Source organism: Microtus ochrogaster, chromosome 6, assembly GCF_000317375.1.
Source record: "Microtus ochrogaster isolate Prairie Vole_2 chromosome 6, MicOch1.0, whole genome shotgun sequence".
NCBI classification, from domain to species: Eukaryota; Metazoa; Chordata; class Mammalia; order Rodentia; family Cricetidae; genus Microtus; species Microtus ochrogaster.
The window spans coordinates 55,859,989-55,879,309 of record NC_022013.1 but is presented as its reverse complement, the minus strand read 5'-3'; the positions used below and the strand labels follow the sequence as shown (position 1 = coordinate 55,879,309).

General features: G+C 39.3%; 1 protein-coding gene across 4 annotated transcripts in view; it reads right to left on the bottom strand.

Moving 5' to 3' along the window:
- Window positions 1-19,321, bottom strand: part of Ccser2 (coiled-coil serine rich protein 2) — a 114,599-nt gene that overhangs the window by 88,077 nt on the left and 7,201 nt on the right. For all 4 annotated transcript variants that reach the window (XM_005348597.3, XM_013346834.2, XM_005348598.2 and 1 more), the window contains exon 2: window positions 914-2,366. In XM_005348597.3, the coding sequence (XP_005348654.1) occupies window positions 914-2,327 (1,414 nt within the window). In that variant the 5' untranslated portion in view covers window positions 2,328-2,366. The remainder of the gene's footprint in view (window positions 1-913; window positions 2,367-19,321) is intronic.

Here is a 19,321-nt window from a genome sequence, read left to right as displayed (position 1 = left end):
ATTTTGGTTTGGTTTTGTTTTGGTTTTTCGAGACAGGGTTTCTCTGTAGCTTTGGGGCCTGTCCTGGAACTAGCTCTTGTAGACCACAGTGGTCTTGAACTCACAGAGATCCACCTGCCTCTGCCTCCCAAATGCTGAAATTAAAGGTATGCACCGCCACAGCCTGACAAAATACTGAATTTTAATCACTGTTCAGGAAATCCTCTCCCTCTCTGTAAACTATTTAGCCTCACAGATGCATTCTTAACAGGAAAAAGAGTGATCTAGTCATCTTCTGTTTTAGAAGAGCTGCAGAGGTTTAGCGCATCACTATAGTCAGTCCCTTGACCAGGCATGCCTTTGTACACTCCCTTCAGTGTTCATCTCTCAGGATAGTCGAACAAATAACCTTCATCCCACTCTTAGTACCAACATGGCCAAGTCTAAGAAGAAATGCTTAATAGGTACTCTCTCTCCTCAGTAATGAAAGTAAGCAATGATTCACTGAAGTTAAAGACTGCTAACCAAAAACGATCCGTAGGATAGAAAAGTATTCAACAGAACACAGTCTGTCCTCTGACTGGTATCTGCTATGGCTTTGCTCTTAGCGGAGTGCAATGATGGCTATAGTGAATGGTCCTGTTTAACAGGGCAGGGAAGACCATCAGGAAAGCACAGCCTATACCATGTAGGAATCAGCCTGAAGAAGACAGCCCCAAAAAGAACAGAGTTTGGAGAGTTTGGACAAATTCCATCCTAGACAAGGTAAAAACAGGATCAAAACAAGCCACAAGGCTGATATCCTGCACCATTTTATCTAGACTAGTCTTCTCAGTAAAATAGCACCTTGGAAACTATCAGAAGACAACCCCAAATGTGAGCTGTGCTATGATCGCTAAGAGAAAGTACATGAATTAGGGATATTCATACTTACCAGAGACACTTATATCAATCCATTCGTCAGTTTTATTGAAGGTCTGTTCATTTTCCTTAGGAGAATCCGATCTATCCTTTGATGGTCCATTCTCATGCTTTTCTTCTTTGAGTGTAATCTCCTCTGGAGTTATCCTAGTTCTGTTGGAGTCCTCTAGGTCTATAAAGTCATCGCTGAAATCCTCACTTAGATCATTCTTATCAGAAGATGACAACGATGACAAGGAAATATCATCCACGTCATCACTCAGGTATCGCATTTTAGAATCATGCTTCACGGTCTGTTCATTGTCTGTTCGATAACTTTCATTTTCAACTAGTTCATGGACCTTGTCAGTAGAGCCATCCTTTGCCAAAACTATAGCTTCTTCCTCAACACACATGTCAGCAGGTGAATTTTTATTACTATCAACTGTCACAGTCCCAGAAAATGGAGGTCGGCTAGATTTCAGTAGAGAGGGATGAACCATCCTATAACCCAACGTGGAAGATACACCTGGGCCATTGGATAAAGCCAATTTCTTTGCGCCAGCAGCATAAGGCCTATTAAAACCAAACCCCAAGTGTTCATTCCCATTGAGTACTTCTGACTGCCGAGAATTTCTCGTCAGCATACCTGACCGGAGAGGCACTCGAACGGGTAGCTGTTGGTTCTGATAAGGCTTTGTCAGGTCTACAGCTCTGTTGAAGGAATGTGATCTGGTTATAGACGAAGGCGGAAGGAATGAATTCTGAATGGAATGTGAAAAACTTTGTGACCTTACCATTTTTTCACAAGTAATAGATTTAGAATTGTCTGGGGACTGTGCCAAACTTTCTCCCGAACTGCTCCTGGTAGCACAGGAGTTCACTCTTGGCTTCTGCATGTTACCAGGTGACCGGTTCCTATAAAATGTATTTAAATGTGACTTGGCATTGACTGAAGAATATGAAGTCCTTCCTAGAAATGTGCCTTTGGTGAATTTACCCAAATTAGATGGTCCAGAAAACGATTTTGGACTTAACTCCTCTGTAGATGACAAAAACATGGTAGATGGTCTTGCTAATTTGGACGTCAACACAGAAGCACTTCTCAAACCTCCCTTTACCCCATCCCCATCAAGCGTCCCTGAAGCAGATGCATGTTGCTCAGGGTCAATTAGTTTATCATGTGCGCTTTGAATACTATTAAGTTCTGCTGTATTTTGTGAACCAAGCTGGTATTTATTTGCTTGTCTCCAATTAAATGAGTGGGACAATGAACAATCAGAGCCATTATTTTTGATGTAACTTTTGACACTACTGCTCTTGGAAGCCCCTAATAAAGCCACAGTGGCCCCATTTGGCACTGGCTGCAGAGTACTTCTCACAGATTTCGTTCCATATTTTGGCAGCTTGGAACCCAAAAACGTCTTGATTTGTGTTTTTTCTTCCATGAGCTATAAGATGCATTTGTTCTTAAAACTTGACAGAATCTGTGGGGAGAAAAAAAGGAAATGTTGCTAAATAAGTATAATTACATGGATATATAAATATGTATTTATTAATTATATGCAGAAAATTATCCATGATTCCTATATAAAGTAAGCAAAATGTAAAAAAGAAATTTAATCTTGAAATTTTTAATAAACATAAAAGCTGAAAAGTGTTTTGTCGACCTGTTCTTAGTAGTAGCTACTTTGAGACATTAGTGTACTAAAAAGACTAAATTCAAATTAGATTCTGCAGTAGAGTCAAGATCAAGCAGCCATGTTGACAAGAAACAGTTACAACACCCATGCCAGACAACTGCTTTTTCTCATTTTTGATAATGGCCTTTATCACAAAATATGCTTCCATACTCACACTTTTAGAATTGCTGTAAGGAAATTGGTAATGAGAGTGCAGCACATATAATGGTCATTTTCCAATTGCTAAATAACACATAATAAAGACTCTATCATGTAGTGTCAGGGAAAAGACTACAGTACCTCTTATCTGCAGAAGCAGACTGAGGTGACAATGGTAGCCTTTTACTGCTCCATCCTTACTTTCCTGTCTAAAATAAGCACGATACATGTTGTTTTCCAGCAGCTTCTAAAGAGGTGCTCAAAACCAGACACACAAAGTGCTTCGGGGTCTACCAACTGGAAGGGGGAAATATTAGGCTCTCAATGTAATTTTTCCTGCAATAATATTATTGAGTTTTAAATGTACAAATATTTGCAGAACAAACAACCTGTAGTCTTAGAACGAAATTATTTTGGTGCCTCATGTCAATTTCCTAAACCTGCGTGCTGTTTTCACTGGTAGTAGATCTTCTGTCCGAATGCCCCAGAAACTTTCTCCTACATTTCCTTATAGCTCTGAAATAAGAAAGCATTGTAATTCTGCCTCGGTTCAAGAGCCATGCTGCCTTTAATGTACTTTACCTGGTATGCCTTTAGAATGCAATCACTAACAATTTAAAAAAGTTCATGTTGGCTACATCTCTAATAATATAATCTGTGAATACTTTAATAAATACTGTTCTGAGCTTTAATGGGGAACTAAGAATGGCTGGCACAGAGCTTGGAAATGTCTGAGATACCCTGAGTTGATTTCTATATTTTTTAAGTTATACATGACACATTTGAAAAAATTTTCAAAACTATATAAGCTCTTTTTGAAAGACTAGTAAATAAAAGCTTCTTGGTTGAGAAGGAGTCTGCAGCTGGATAAGAACTAGGAAGTAGGAGCAAATATTCCTGGGCATATACATAAGTACAATGTTTATCACTTTATCATTAATTACTGAGTTAATTACAGGATGACAGTTTTTTCCCATCTTGTGGTGTAGGAGATCCTTCTGTGTATGTGTTGCTTTCATTGGTTAATCAATAAAGAAACTGCTTGGCCTCATAGGGCAGAACTTAGGTAGGCGGAGAAGACAGAACGGAATTCTGGGAGGAAGAAGGCAGAGTGAGAGAACAGCCACGGAGACACCATGTCTGACATGCTAAATCTTTCTTGGTAAGCCACGACCTCGTGGTGAACACAGATTAGTAGAAATGGGTTAAATCAAGATGTGAGAGTTAGCCAATAAGAGGCTAGAGATAATGAGCCAAGCAGTAACTTAATGAATACAGTTTTTGTGTGATTATTTCTAGTGTAAGATAGCTGGGTGGCTGGGACAAAAAGTAGGCCCTCCCTCCATCAACAATCTTGCATAGCTAATTCTACTCTAAAAAATAAAATAATATTCATAAGCCACCAAAGATGATTTGAATTAACTTCTAATTTCAGGGTCAGTACAGACTGCCTTCAATAACAAGGGAATGAGCTATACTGGAGGCATACCATCAGTGCAGGATAAGCATGAAAGAAGGAGAAGCCTGAAGATTACAGAGCCAGAGTGTTAGGTTTTTCAGGAGAACAATCAAGCCTGCCCCTTTGCAAACTCTTTCCATATCCATTACATTATCCTCTCAGAAGCCACCCATACACCTTCTTTATTTAGTACTGCAAGTAGCTTTTCAGGTTACAAATTGCCTGAATTTTAGGGATTTAATAAGCAAAAATATGCTACTTAGTCTAGGGGCCATTGACTGAACAAAGTTAACAACTAAACAGGCATAAGCAGTCATGTCTGAAACTCGTTTTTACATTCAGACTCTACACCATAATTTTAAGTGATTTATTGGTTTGTTTTTTTTTAATTTGTATTATTCAGTTGCTTCCCCTCACATTCTTTTTGCCCAGTTTTTCCTGGCTGTCCTATGCAACATAAGCTGATTCAAATGCTTGATTATGATGACTGAGTAAGAAAGGAAGCATTCAAAGATTTAGAACTGTACATTTCATTCCAGACTCTTCATGATTGTAAAAAGAATACACAAAGTTCAATACAAAGCCCAAGTATTATTACATCAGCTTGAACTTTCTTCCTACTACAATAAAGTTTTTAGTCAAATGGAACCAAGTTAGGCTCTGGGAATTTGTGATTTAGGAACATTCACCATCTTAGTCAATGTAAAGTCAAAGTGTATTACTTGCTGTATTTTGAATTGAGAGGGCAGCAAGAATACTGGCATAAAAATCAGAAGTTCTCCTGCCCAGTCAATGAGCATATTACCTCCCAGGTGTTACCAGAGTTCAGGTGTGCCAACTATGGAGCATGCAAATTTCATTAATATGTTATAGGCTAGGAAAGAATCAGGAGCCACTGAGGGAATAATATTCAAGCCTATTATCTTTGCATTACCTGAATAAGGAGGTATGCAGGCATGACAAATAAATGCAGACTTTATATACACTGGTGCTTGTCAAATATCAACATGCAACAGTTTAATATTGTCGTCTATATCAGGCTTGCTAGAACGAAGTTCCCCAAACTTAATTAAATAAGCAGTTAAGAGCAAGGCCAGTTAAGAGCAGGGCCACAAAAAATCAAGTATAGAAAAGAATAGTAACACGAGTGACTTTAACATGGATGGTTACTAGAATATGAATTCACTAGTGTCACACACAGTCTGTAGATTCAACTTAATATATGTTACCCCACTAAGTTTGTTCTATATATTTTATATAAATACCTAAATAAGTTTAAACATTGTTTAAACTGGGCAGTGGTGGTGCATGCCTTTAATCCCGGCACTTGGGAGGCAGGTGGATCTCTGAGTTTGAGGCCAGCCTGGTCTACAGAGTGAGTTCCAGGATAGTCAGTCCAAGGAAAAGATAGTGCTGCCTCCTTGTCTTTCCTTCTCCCTGAGCAAGTGTGTCCATCCCTGATGCTCTTAGCTGACATCACACTCCAGCTTCTTAGCCTTCCAAACTAGACCTATGAGCAAGACTCTCCAAGAGCTTCCAAGCCTTCTGCATTGGACTGAAGCTGCTAAACCATCCAGCTCTGTGGATTGAGCAGTTCCAGACTTCCAAGCCTATTCAGCAAAAAAGCAATCATTGTTGAACTATGTAATCCTTATCATGGAATGTAACCTAATAAATACTTTTACAATGTATATACATTCAATTCATCCCATTTACCCAGAGAACCCTGCCAAATTTAGACAGAATACTTTATTTTCACAGAAAATAAATTTTAGTAGCTCTGACAGGCTCCAACACAGTAAAAGAACACCTCGAGTGAAATCAATCCTGGCATCCTGTTATGAATGAAAAGAAATACATAGAATCACATATGAAATGTCCTTGCCTCTAACAATCTGAAGCTACACAGGTCTGTAGACATTTCACCTGCCAGTTTACAGGAAAGGTTAGGAACAGAAAAACTCTAAGCAACACAGGACATAACCAATTAAATCTAGTCTGTGAAAATCTTCTACAGGAGACTCAAGTTTTTCCTCAACAGATGAAGAGGGATTGCTACACACTCAGAAGAAGCAAATTAAGCAAATGGAATGTGCAGAACTCAAAGGGATCCCCAATTTAAACAAATTCCCGGTAAAAGATTTTTTTAGACCATTCAGGAAAAATTAAGACTGAGTTGGACCACACAAAAAGTAGGGGAAGAAAAGATTACTTTGCAGCCTAGTGACCACATGAGGGAACACTCAACTTCCCTTCAACAGTCTCTGCATGCCTATGATAGCACACACACTACCAAGCCAGAAGTAGCAGCTAAAGATAAGCATAGTTTATTTAAGAATATATAACTACTTACACTGGTGCTCAACACAAGCTGCAAAAAAAATGGTGACCAGGCTAATCTGAGGTCACTCTCTGAATTCTCACTGGAAGTTTATACAATACATAATTTTTAACCAAATGCTATGGAAATTTGGAGTAAGATGTCTTATTTTGTAGTTAAATAATCCCCAAATCCCCAAAAGCAAAGGAAGCAAGAAACTAAAGAAGCAAGAGCATTCTCTATTAATTCTACACATCTAAATTCTAACCCCTACAGGGAATAAAACGTAGGCTGAAATTAAAATACATACCTAAAAATGTACATTGAACAACATTCTCTTTCCTGGAAGAATTACTAAATACTTTCCAAAACACTAGTACAATGTTCCTCATATCACCATACATTTATTTTGCTATTTACTAGGCATCTTTGATATGTCATTATTATACACAGTACACACATGAATGTCACATTCATAGAGAGAATGATATAGCAAAGAGTAGACATTATAGCACACACAATATAAATAATGTTATAAAAAGGAGGTGTGGGGACATATACTGAAAACTAGATCCAGTGGAAGGACTATAGTATAGTATAGATAGTCATTAGCCCAAGTTTATTTCATTAACTCTTATGTATGATTTATTGGAGTGTTAAGATTCACCCAAATGTCTTTGCACGTATAATATGCTCATGCCCATACGATGCCATGACCCTTGGTGGCAGCACTTCTCACTTAGATCTGTATGGACTCAGAAGCAGCACAGACTTCGGACACTAACATGGATCCTGGACAGTCATGTGGCCTTTGGTGGCAACATGAGTCATGGACAATGACACAGATATTGGTTGCACAAGGATCAAACATGGTCTTTGGCAGCAGCCCAGGCCCAGAAGTCATTGTAGCCCTAGCTGGCACCACAAATCATCCAGATTGGCATGACTCCACTAGGGGCATAGTCTTTAGACACTAACATGGTCACAGGTGGCAGCTCAGACTCCAGGCGTCCACATGGTCCTCAGAAGTATCAGGAGCCAGACATCAACAGAGACCCCCAGTGTTGTGTCAGGACCACGGCCCACAACATGGCCCTCGGCAGCAGCCCATGCCCAGCAATCACCACACACCTGGGTACAAGCAGGCCATCCACATCAGTCCGTTCCTCACTGACCTCACCCCCTAAGATCTGCCTCTCTCCCCAGCACATAGATTGCCTCTTTCTCTCTTTCAGCTCCCAACCCTGTACTCTCTCACCATAATGGTACCCAAACACTGGTTGATTTTTGTCGGCCCAAGCCAAAAGGCATGACGTGGGGCTGTGGCTGACCTCCTCAGTGCCCCAGACCTTAAAGATAACTCTAACTGATTATACATAAGAGGATCTAAGTAACCTGTCCAAGTTAATACAGGAACTGATGGGGGCAACAGAACCCAAGCCAGTGGCTCTCGCCATGAGCTAGAGCAGCAATTGAAACAGCAGTTTATACTTCTACATGTTAACCAATCTTCTAAGAATTTCTTATTAATGTATACAAAATCTTTAAAACTACTGTATTAAATTAATATCTTTACTCTTAAAATGAAGACACTAAACACAGAAAGGCTAAGTAATTTCTATTAAATTAAAGGGCTGGAGAAGTGGCTTAGCAGTTGTGAGAATGTACTATTCTTCCAGAGGACTTGGGTTCAGTTTCCAGCATTTATGACAGATGACTTAAACTGCCTGTAACTCCACCTCCAAATCTGATGCCCTTTTCCAGCCTCTGCTTTCATGCTTGCAAACCCATACACAGACACATAATTAAACATTAAATAGTTCTAAAATCAAATGATACATATATTGGAGGTGTAATAGAAAACATCACAGTGAGGAAACAGAAGTACCTTTGGACAATGAATTATAACATGGACAGAAATCGTATTTCTTTCTATAGACAGGGTTTCACTGTGTAGTACTGGCTGGCCTTGAATTTACAAAGACCACCTGCTCCACCCCCAAATCTGTATTATAAAACAACTTTTCTTCATGCAAACACACCTAAATACAGTGCCATGAAACGTAAAAAAGCAGATGTCAACCATCACAAAGAGAACAAGAATTTGTCCCGATATAGTATACATAAAATACTTTTAGCCACCTCAAGAAATGAGATGGCTAAGAAGTCAATAGTAGAAAATGAAAAACAAGTTTCTAAATAGAAGCATGATGTAAGGGCACAACTTACACATGGACCACAACCAGCTGATGTAAGAAAGTTCTAAAGCACAGACTGGGGGAGAAAAGTAAGTCAGCTTGACCCTCAGAAAGAAGTGTGCAGCAAACAAAATATGGTAGCATCTGTGATCCCCAGAGATCTAGCCAGGGCAACAAGTTACATATGGACTTCTCCTTGGGTACTGAAAGTGATGAGACCAAACAAATTATGCAGACCACAGTCACTGGTCCTTAAAGAACAAGAGAGCTGGAAAGTTGGCTCAGAGCTAAGAGCACTTGCTGCTCTTCCCAGTACCCAAGTCAGCTGATTTTCCATCATTCCCACGTGAGGACACAGAGTGTGATCCCTGAGAAAGAGAGCTCTCACTGAACAGCTGATATGTAGGAAAATGATCTTGGATTTTCCAAGTCCTACAATAAATTTCCACGCATATAATTACTTGTCTAAAATATTTTGTTATAGCAACCCTATAACAAATTGGCAACTTTATCAACAGAATTTATCTTAAATAAACGTTTTTCATTTTGTGTTTTACATAAAGAAAATCAGCACAGATCCTAAGACAGTTACAGTCTCAGCAGCTTTACTAATGTTCAGTTGTTTCTTAAAAATAATTTTAATATCTGAAGCAGTCTTTTCTGAGTCCCTGCAACAAGAACTGCCTATAACATACAAAAGGGAATCACACACAGTAAAGCAAGCATTTCAGTTACACATCTAGGTCTGTGCACACACCGTGGGAAATGCTCCTGAGTCACAGAGACAGTGTGGGGAGCCTGCACTGCACCATGAAGTCCAGGAGTCATCCACACGGGCCCCGCAGCCAGGCAGAGCACTTCCTGAGGGTGTGGGAAGTGACAAAAACGGCAGGCCGGGCTCTGTTCTACTGCAGACATCAATCCACAGAGCTGACTAGCCACACTTCACTAGTTTCTATTCCACCAAAATTCTCCTTCAAAATTTGCCCCCTTAAACATACTGAGAACTGTAAAACCTAAACACATATGATATGAAACATTTTATATAAATTTCTAAGAAACTGTTTGTTTCTAAGTATTCCTTAAAACACAGACCCAACAACCTACAAACTTCTCCAAAATCCAACTAACTAGATGACACTGCCACCTAATGGCCAATACAAAGAAGTGACCGGCCGGCTGGCTTGTTCCATTTCGTATTTCTCAATCAACCTTTCAGATTTAGCTTCTCTAAGTCAAAAGGTTATACACACCTAAATCACCATTACACCTGAGTTCACTCTCATGAATAATTTCATTCCACACAGTATTTTTTTCCAGCATCACCCACAGACAATGTAAATGTTCTATGACTGTTCTATCCAATCCATACATCTGTCGTGGGTTCTACCAATGTAGGTCAGGCCTTGAAACCTCCTACCTCAACCTCCAAAGTGCTGGGATTCAGTGTGTAACACCATGCCAAACAACTCTTCAATTTTAAAGTATTTTAATGTGCAATGTTACAAATCAGACAAATTATATGTAAGCTACTGCTGGTAATCAAATAAAAGTCTCCAGAAACTCAACAGCTTTTCTGCCTCTACACCCAGGTTCCAGGAGGATTTCAATGCTTTAACTTCATCTTAAGGGTGATATGTAACTACGATAATGAACGGCACTAACCACATCTCATGAACCAAGACATTATGTCAATACCACTCAGGAACATGCAACAGTTGTATATGGAGTTTCTCTTGGTTATTTATTAACCGACAGCTAAACAGCTTCTCTTCAAGGTATTACTCAAGAATTAGCTTAAAATACTCCACACTGAAGCTCACATTTCTGTCTACTGTCAGTCTCACAATCTTCTTACAGTTAATTAATCCTGACCTCACATTAGGGCACTAGAAGCCAAGTTGTTACTTGCAAGCTTTCTAGTATCTTTTCCATCCCACCACAGAGACAGCCTGCTGGGGCTGGAGAGAAGACTTAGAGCTTTCTCTGCTTCAACAGTGGAACCAGGTCCAGCTTCCCAGAACCCCCATCAGGAAGCTCAGAACCTCCCATAACTCAAGATTCAGGGCATCCAACACCCTCTGGTTTCTAAGAACACCTTCTACATGCACAGTGCACATAAACTCACACAGACACACACACATAAATACATGAAATTAAAAATAAACTTCTTTTTAATCCTGTTAAGATTGTTCCCAGCAATTCTCCCAATCGGAAATCAGATCCCATGCTTTTTTCTAATAATCTTAGCAAATAATATCCCTATTCCTGAAATAAAATTTCTCAGAAAAAGAAATTATAACAGTGTATCTATAGAGACGTTGAAAAATAACCTTTTGTAGATAGAGAAGACCTAGCCTATGGCTCAAGTACTATTCTAGGGAGTCAACACAAAAGTACTTTAGCTTTTGGTATTCTGCTATAACCAACACATTTCCTGAACACAAATTATACAGAAAACCAGAGACTAAGCAGATTTACTCTAAAAGGACATTTTACAGTAGTCTATTCAGAGACAGTCCAAGGAAATGGAGAAGAAACAGAACCATCAAAACTGAACAACTAATGACAAACGAGAGACTAGAGAACAAAGTCAGTGAGCTACTGAGTTGCCTGCATCAAACTTACCCAAGAAAGTAAATGACCACAGAATTAAAGGCCAGTAAAGCAAATGAAAAGGAAAGGGGGAAAGAGAACTGAGTGATGCCTCTGAAGGCAAGGGAAGAGAGGGTGCCAAGAACTAAAAGGTTCACTGCGGATTTGAGAAAGTAAAGGTAAGATAGTGGGTGGGAGAAAAGCTGACTCAAATAATGGCAAAAGGGAAAGAATATAGCATGCATTTAGAAGACAATGTAAAATGCTTTGCTGGCTGGAAGGTTTACAGGTGGTGTTGTTTGGGAACTTTATACTGTGAACAGAAGGAAGAGGGCAGATAGCTTTTTTCCCCAAGAAAAACTGAAGATAAGGTATTTCCTAAACTGAATGACAAGATAATTAAGACCAAAGTTGTTAAGAGGACTTAAAATTGTGTAAAAATAACAACAAAGACCTAAAAGTGGCAGGTGACAACAAAAGGAAAACTTAAGAAATATATGTGAAAGATACTCACTCCCCCAAGATGCCTGAGACATTATTGTGTAATGAGAAATAACATAGCTGGTCTGAGACCTGGGGTTCCTGGCAGACACAGCTCTTAAAGCCCCAGAATCTCCAGTGATGAGTACTTCCTCTGTGTGCTAATGGAGAGACAGTGCCCTTATATGACCTCAGGACTGGAGCTGAGTCACCAAAATGATGATTAGAAAGTTGGACTTTCAGCTTTTCCCTAAGTTTCCAGAGAGGGGCTAAAGGTCAAGCTGATCACCAAAGGCCAACAATATAATCAATTGTCCCCACATTATGACACCTCCATAAGAAAACAAGGGACACAGTTCACCAAGTTTCTAGAGTGCTGGACATGAAGAGCTGCCTAAGACAGGTATGCCCAGAAAGAACATAAAGGCCACGAGCATCATCCACGTGCCTGCTCTAGCCATCTGACTATTCATCCAATCTTCTATAATAGCCTTTATAACAACAATGAACAAATTAAATAAACTCCAGGAGGGAGTCAGGGAAAACCAGTTTATATAACCTGTCAGTCATAAGCACAGGCCACAAAAGGCTGCCTGTCATGGGCATCTGAAGTAGGTCTTAGAAGGCTAAACCTTCACGTGGTGGGATCAGATGCTGCCTGTAGGCAGACACTGTCAGACTTCAGGTAAACTGTAGGAGACCTACACACTGTCAAAGGTTGCGTTGAGTGGTGTATGGGAACCACACTTTGGTTGTTTCCTATCTTCTCATGGTCCCCTAGACATCCCACTGTGATGCTTTACTATGGGTCACACATGGTACCACAATCATCTGCAGATGCAGTTTTCTCTTATTCTGCCTCTCATTACTAGTACTAACAAGGCAAGACCACAGCAAGCTTCCAAAAATGTCTGGCAAATTCTAAATGAACACAGTAACTCTGTTAGAGGAGATTGCAGAGAAATCTAAGTGACCTATGAGATGGCAACAAGCACTAATGAAGCTGTTAGGAGGTAGATCATGTTTAAGGAAGGTTTTAAGACAGCCTGAATTTCACAGTGGAAGATGACTAAGGACAATATCCTTAGAAATATGAAGGGGCAAGAGAATGAATATGAATGAGAACAGCCAAAGGAAAATCTCAAACACAAATATATCTAGATACATTATAAAATTCTCAGTAAATCTTACTATTTGCTGACAAGAATATTTAAATACAGAATTATTTCCCTAAGGTTATTATGTATAACTCTGTCTTTAAGAATGTTAATTCTTCCAGAGATAGTTCAGCATGTACCAGCACTTTCTGTGCAAACCTGAACACCTGAATTCCATCTCTAGAACCCAGAGCCAAAGGAAAGAATCAGTATCAGAAGTCCTCTGCCCTACATACACTGTGGCACATACTTGCCCACACTCTCCTCTCCTCTCCCCTCTCTCTCTCTCTCTCTCTCTCTCTCTCTCTCTCTCTCTCTCTCTCTCTCTCTCACGCACGCACACAGTTATTTATATTGCTTATTTCAGTGTAGCACATACAAACTAAACTATATAAATGTCCAGCTAAATGTGTCATTTAAACTGGGTCAGTATTGATATTTTACTTAGTCATAAGACTAATAAAACTCCACTGGGTATACTGGAGCAAACAGAGACCAGTCAGGAAAGCAAACTTTCCTGCAAAGACACCTGTAACTCCAGATGGTGTAATCAAGGTTAACATTGACTACATTGTGAGATCCTATCTCAAACAACAACAAAAAAGGAAGCAATTTAATGAGTTATTAAGATGCTGAAGGAATGCTTAGAAAACGAGGAAGGACTAGCATTTGCAAAAGTCCATGGTCCATGTCCAGTGTCTCATTGTCCTGGAACCACAACAGACAATAAGCAAAGGAGCTCACAGAAGATTTTCTGTATTTACCTTATAATCCTAAAATGAAAAGCATTAAATTCTCAAGAAAATGGTCCATTGTCCCTAAAACATGTGTGGGCACAGATTGAATAAGAGGCATAAAAGAAGGGAAAGTAACTTCTGTAGACAAGGAGTCACAGAAGACTCAATAAATAGGACCTGATTAGATTCAGAAACCCTGAAGTCAAGAAAATAGGTCAGTGCTAAGGAGGAAGTGTGGAGCCTGGCCCTGTGGAGAATACTAGGAAACAACTGCAAAGCTGCTCCAGCAGAATGATGACCCCTTAAACAAAAAGAAACCACAGGAGGCTGCAAAGCGGTGAAAGGAACATGCACCCTGGACAGTTTGAGTTCATCATCCCAGGGATCATCTCAATAATCACAGGTGGCTATATATGTGTCAGGCATACTAGGAAAAAAGAGGTGGTGAAAAAAAGTCATCCCGTTTGCCTCTAAAAAGTAGAGCATTTATTTATACATCAATTAAATTTTGTTGTTTTAGTTTTTAATTTTACTTCTATTTTAAGAGATACCTCAGAGTAAAACTACCACATCAGATTACCAAATCTTTAGAATCTACAACAGAACAAACAATGAGCAAAACGGCTGAAAAATAAAGTCAGTGAATATGAGGCTACCAAGTTCATTCACTATAATTATTAAAATATGATCACCTATGTATAGAAACTAAATTTTGAACTGATGAGAATCAACCCCCAATTAGAAAATAATGAAAGGAGTGGATTTGTCCATCCATCTCTCAGCTAAGTAGCCACTGTATTTATTTTGGGGGAAAAACAACAAGGACATATGCATCGACCTATGTTACAGTTTAGATATAAAATGTCCCTCACACTTGTAGACTTGTGTACTTGTCTGTTTGGTCCCTACCAGTGGTGCTATTTTGAACGGTTGCAGGTCTTTTAGAGATGATAACTGAAGAAGTGGCATGAGATACAGCCCAGCTGAGCTTCTAGCCCGAATTCATTTCCTAACTGGCAGGCACAATGTGCCCTGCAGCCTCACACTTGGTGGGCATGCCTTTCCCACCACCATGATGAACTGTAACTTATTTTTTTATTTGCCTCTATGTATGTCTGTGAGGGTGTCGGATCTTCACGTTAGAGACAGTTGTTAGCTGCCATGTGAGTGCTGGGAATTGAACTCAAGTCCTCTCTCTGGAAGAACAATCAGTGCTCTTAACCGCTGAGCCGTATCTCCAGCCCCCAACTGTACCTTTTCAAGCCATGAACCAAACTTGGTCCTTCCTCTCTTAAGTGTTCTGTCAGGTAGTCTGTTATAGCAATGATAAAAGTCATGCTGGTTCGTTTCTCAGTCCTTCGGCTAAGACCAGGTGTGGTAATGATGGAGCTAGAGTGCTTAAATTAACTTCATAAGTGCCTCAAAGAAATGGCTCCTGTATTTTTCCTCTATTGGATCACTCAATTAGCTGAATATAACTTAAGTGCACATACAAATATACTATAAAATACCTACATTTTTTTTAATGAACCATTGCTTGATTCTAGATGTTTCCACTGCTACTTTTTCAAGTTTACTGATTAACAAATTCCTTTAAAAAACTATCTACTCTGCCATCTCAGATTCCTCTCTGCCAACCGACTCCTCATCAACAAAAATCAAGTCTCATCTCTACCACTTCTCCATAAACCCAACAGTTAAACCTAACAATCATCAATGAGGCATCAATCTGACACAGTTGATCACTCCCTTTTTTGGAATATTATTTTAAGATGTGTTACATTTGTCTACACTATAGAACATTTGTTTAAATGGTGCAAATATGTGCTGCATTCTTTGATGTTGCATTTGTTTAACTCTGTGAAGCTATGACTCTTTGCCTGTCTAAAACACCTGAATGGTCTACTAAAGAGCTGAACAGTCAATAGCAAGATAGAAGTAAGTACAGGAGTGGCTGGCAGGCACAGAGAATAAACAGAAGGAGGGAAAAAAAGCAGCAAGAGAACAGGGGAAGAAGGACATCAAGGGCACTCAACCAGCTACGTAGCAAACCACAGAGTAAGAAGTAAAAATGGTATACAAACAAAATAAAGACAGATAAAAGCACAGAGACAAAAGATGGGAAATATACAGGAAATATGATCCTATATAGTAGTATGTTGATTTTGAATTTTTGAATTCTAATAAGCAAAAGACAGCTGCTAGGGGACATGGAATTGAGAACAGAACTGAAAAATTGAACCAACCATGATACTTTAGGGCTATCTTAACTTTTAAAAAGAAGTCAAAAAAGTATTTGTCAAATGCAAATCAAAAGTGCTTGGAGTTTTGTTCCCACAGGGACTAGAGACTGTGGATTCCTTTAGGGTTAATATGGATCAGCTTTGATCAAGGGAGACTTCCTGAACCTTGACAGGTGATATATATCAACAAAGGTTATCACTGGTTTTCCCAGAACTTGGCCATTATCTCAAATTTTCTCAGGGACCCCTAAAAAATGCCTTCACCCACAGACAACAGGATGTAGTCTAGAGAAAGTGACACCCACATTCCCAATATTTTGGGGTGTAAGTAGTCTTTGGTTATTTTTGTGGGTTATGGATGTTTGTTATCATTTAGAAGAATATAGAAATATAGAATAAAAAGACAACTATTCATCTCATATTTTACATTGGCATAGATTTTGGTATACTGATATAAATTATAAGTTATTTTTGTTATACTGTATATATGTTTCTACTCTTGTTTAAGGTTTTGTACCTAAGTAGCTCATTTACAAATGTAAGGTAAAATTCTAGTTTTTGAAAACTATTATTATAAACTATTTAGATAATCAAGAAACATAGGTTAGTAGTCATCTATAACAATCAAATTTGTAGATATGTTAAGCATGTTTTAAAGATCATACAGAGATAATTTTTTTGGATAAATGGCCTTCAAACACTTCAAAGACCTACAGAATACAGTATTTAAGATATTGAATAACCTGAGGTTTTTTTTATGACAGTTCAGACACTCTGTTCCTGACAGCACCAATTTACTCAGAAGAAAAGATTGGGCATCGAAGAAACTCCATAAGAGTTTGCTTTCAATATAGCAAGATTAGCCATTAGGGCAAGAAACTGCTTTGGCCTTCACTTCCTGACTGTATACTGTATAAACTGAACATGCAGAAACCACAGGGAAGTGACTGCTGAATTTGCCAAAACAAGGTGAGATGGTCCTTCAGAGTTCCTGCTTCATAGAAGAGGCTGCCAGACATTCTGCAGGACACACAGGAAAACTGATGAATTTTGCCAATACAAGGTGGGACAGTCCTTCATATTTCTTGCTCTACTGGAAAGTCTGGCCAGATACTCTGGGCTTGTGATAGATGCTCCACCTATCCTGCAGAGGAACTTTAGGTGACTCTCCAGGCAGCAAAATGTCTCTGTAACATTAGGTAATAGTATACCCTTTGGGAGGTCTTTGATGGAGTTGAAGATAGATATAGTTGCAGTTTTTCTTTAATGATAGACTGTAAATTATGAGTAAAACTTTGGATTCACTAAGAGTGAAAACACAAACAACTATACCTTCCTCCCTTATAAAACTTCTTACTTGAATTCATGAATACCATTTACTCTTTTTTTTTTCTTTTCTTTCTTGAAACAGCATTTCTCTGCATAGCCCTGGCTGTTCTGAAACCACTTACTTTCTGCCTTCACGTGTGTGTGTGTGTGTGTGTGTGTGTGTGTGTGTGTGTGTGTACATGTGTGCCTGTATGTGTCTGTCTATTTCTCAGCACTCTTAAGATCTTAAGGAATATCTCTGGACTTCCCCAGCCACACTCATTCCCTAACCTATATTAATCAATTCTCAGGGCATTAAATGTTATCTGCCAATCACAGAAAACTTGTATCTCTAGCCCAGACCTTTGCCCAGATACCTGCAGAGCCCCCACTGCTAACTTAGCATATCCAAAATTAAACTCATCAATTTTTTCCCCTAAAACCTGCTTCTTTTATGTAGTCTTACTTATCAATGTCAACTCTATTCCACTTTTTCATGACAGATCCAATCCATCAACAAATCATTGTCTCTGTATTCAAAATGAATGCAGAATATAATACTTCTCCCAATTCCTGTCTAAAATCAATGCCATCACCCAACGGGATTTATTGTTGCAGCTGGCAAAATGATCTCACTCATCCCTAATGCTGACATTCTCTACTTAGCAGCAGAGAGAACCACTTAAAACAAGCAAAGCCAAGGATGTAACTCTGCAGTTTGCAATTAGGAGAGCCAAAATTTAATCTCCAGAAAAATAAATGAAGTTGAAACTCTTCAGTGGCTTTGAACTTTCAGAGCCTACACAACCATAAAAGGTCCGACTCCCCCTACCCAACACACTTCTCAGACACTGTAATAGGAGGCTGTTTATTTGTTTCCGACTGCTCAGCCCCAAAATAATCACAAAGAAACAATATTATTTGCAATACTGTTTGGCCAATAGCTTAAGTGTAATTTTAGATAACTCTTATATCCTAAATTAACCCATCTCTATTGATCTGTGTATTGCCACGTGGCTGTTGCTTACCAGGTAAATTTCCGTCCCCAGCATCCATCTCTGGCAGGGCGACAAGGCTTCTCCTGACTCCACCTTCTTTTTCCCAGCATTTAGTTTAGTTTTCCCCACCTACCTCTATTCTGCCCTGCCAGGCCCAAGACAGATTCTTTATTAACCAATCGTATTCACAACATACAGAGGAAAATCCCACATCAAGACATACTTTCTACCAATCATTCCCTTTGATGCCTCAACTAAAATACCCGTCACTCTGAAAACAGACCAAGTATACAGAATAGGATCTCCGCACCCTATTCCATGTTTATTCTCTCCACTAAGGAATGAGAAGGTGGCCCAGTCAATAAAGCACTTACTGTATAAGCATGAGGCCTTAAAATCAGATCCACAGCACCGTCATAAAAAGCTAGGCATTGTAACATCTATCTGTAATGCTAGTGCTGGGCAGGTGGAGACTGGAAGCTCCCTAGAACACACTGGCCAACTAGTCTTGCTGAACCAATGAGTTCCAGGTTCAATGAGAGACCCTCCCTCAAAAATCAAGGTGGAGATCAACTGAGGAAGATACTCAACACCCAACTCTGGCCTCCACACACAAATGCACACAACATACACACACATGCAAATAAGCACATGTCATACCACACTAAAAAATTAAATTTAAAAATAATAATTATAAAAAAGTTTTCTCTTCTAGAGTTTGCACAGACCACACTTATCCTTTAAAATGCCTGCCCAAGAATCAGTTCTGACTGGAGCTTGCCCAACCACCGTGTGAAAAACAGCACTATCCCCCACCTCATTCCACTCATTCTGCCTTACCTCTCCTAACAGCACTGCAGCAGCTGGGATACTACAAATATACATACTTTTTTTTTGTATTGTCTCACTTGTATGTATGCCCCAAAAGACATATGAATTGTTTAGTTCACTCTATTATGCCAAGCAAGTGCTCACCCATCAATGGTGATGACTGATTCCATTTAGACTTGATCTGTTTTTAAAGTCAGGATTTCAAAAATGAACTATGTAGAAGTTCTAAAGTTCTGGAGAAACACTGACTGCAGCCGGGCGGTGGTGGCGCACGC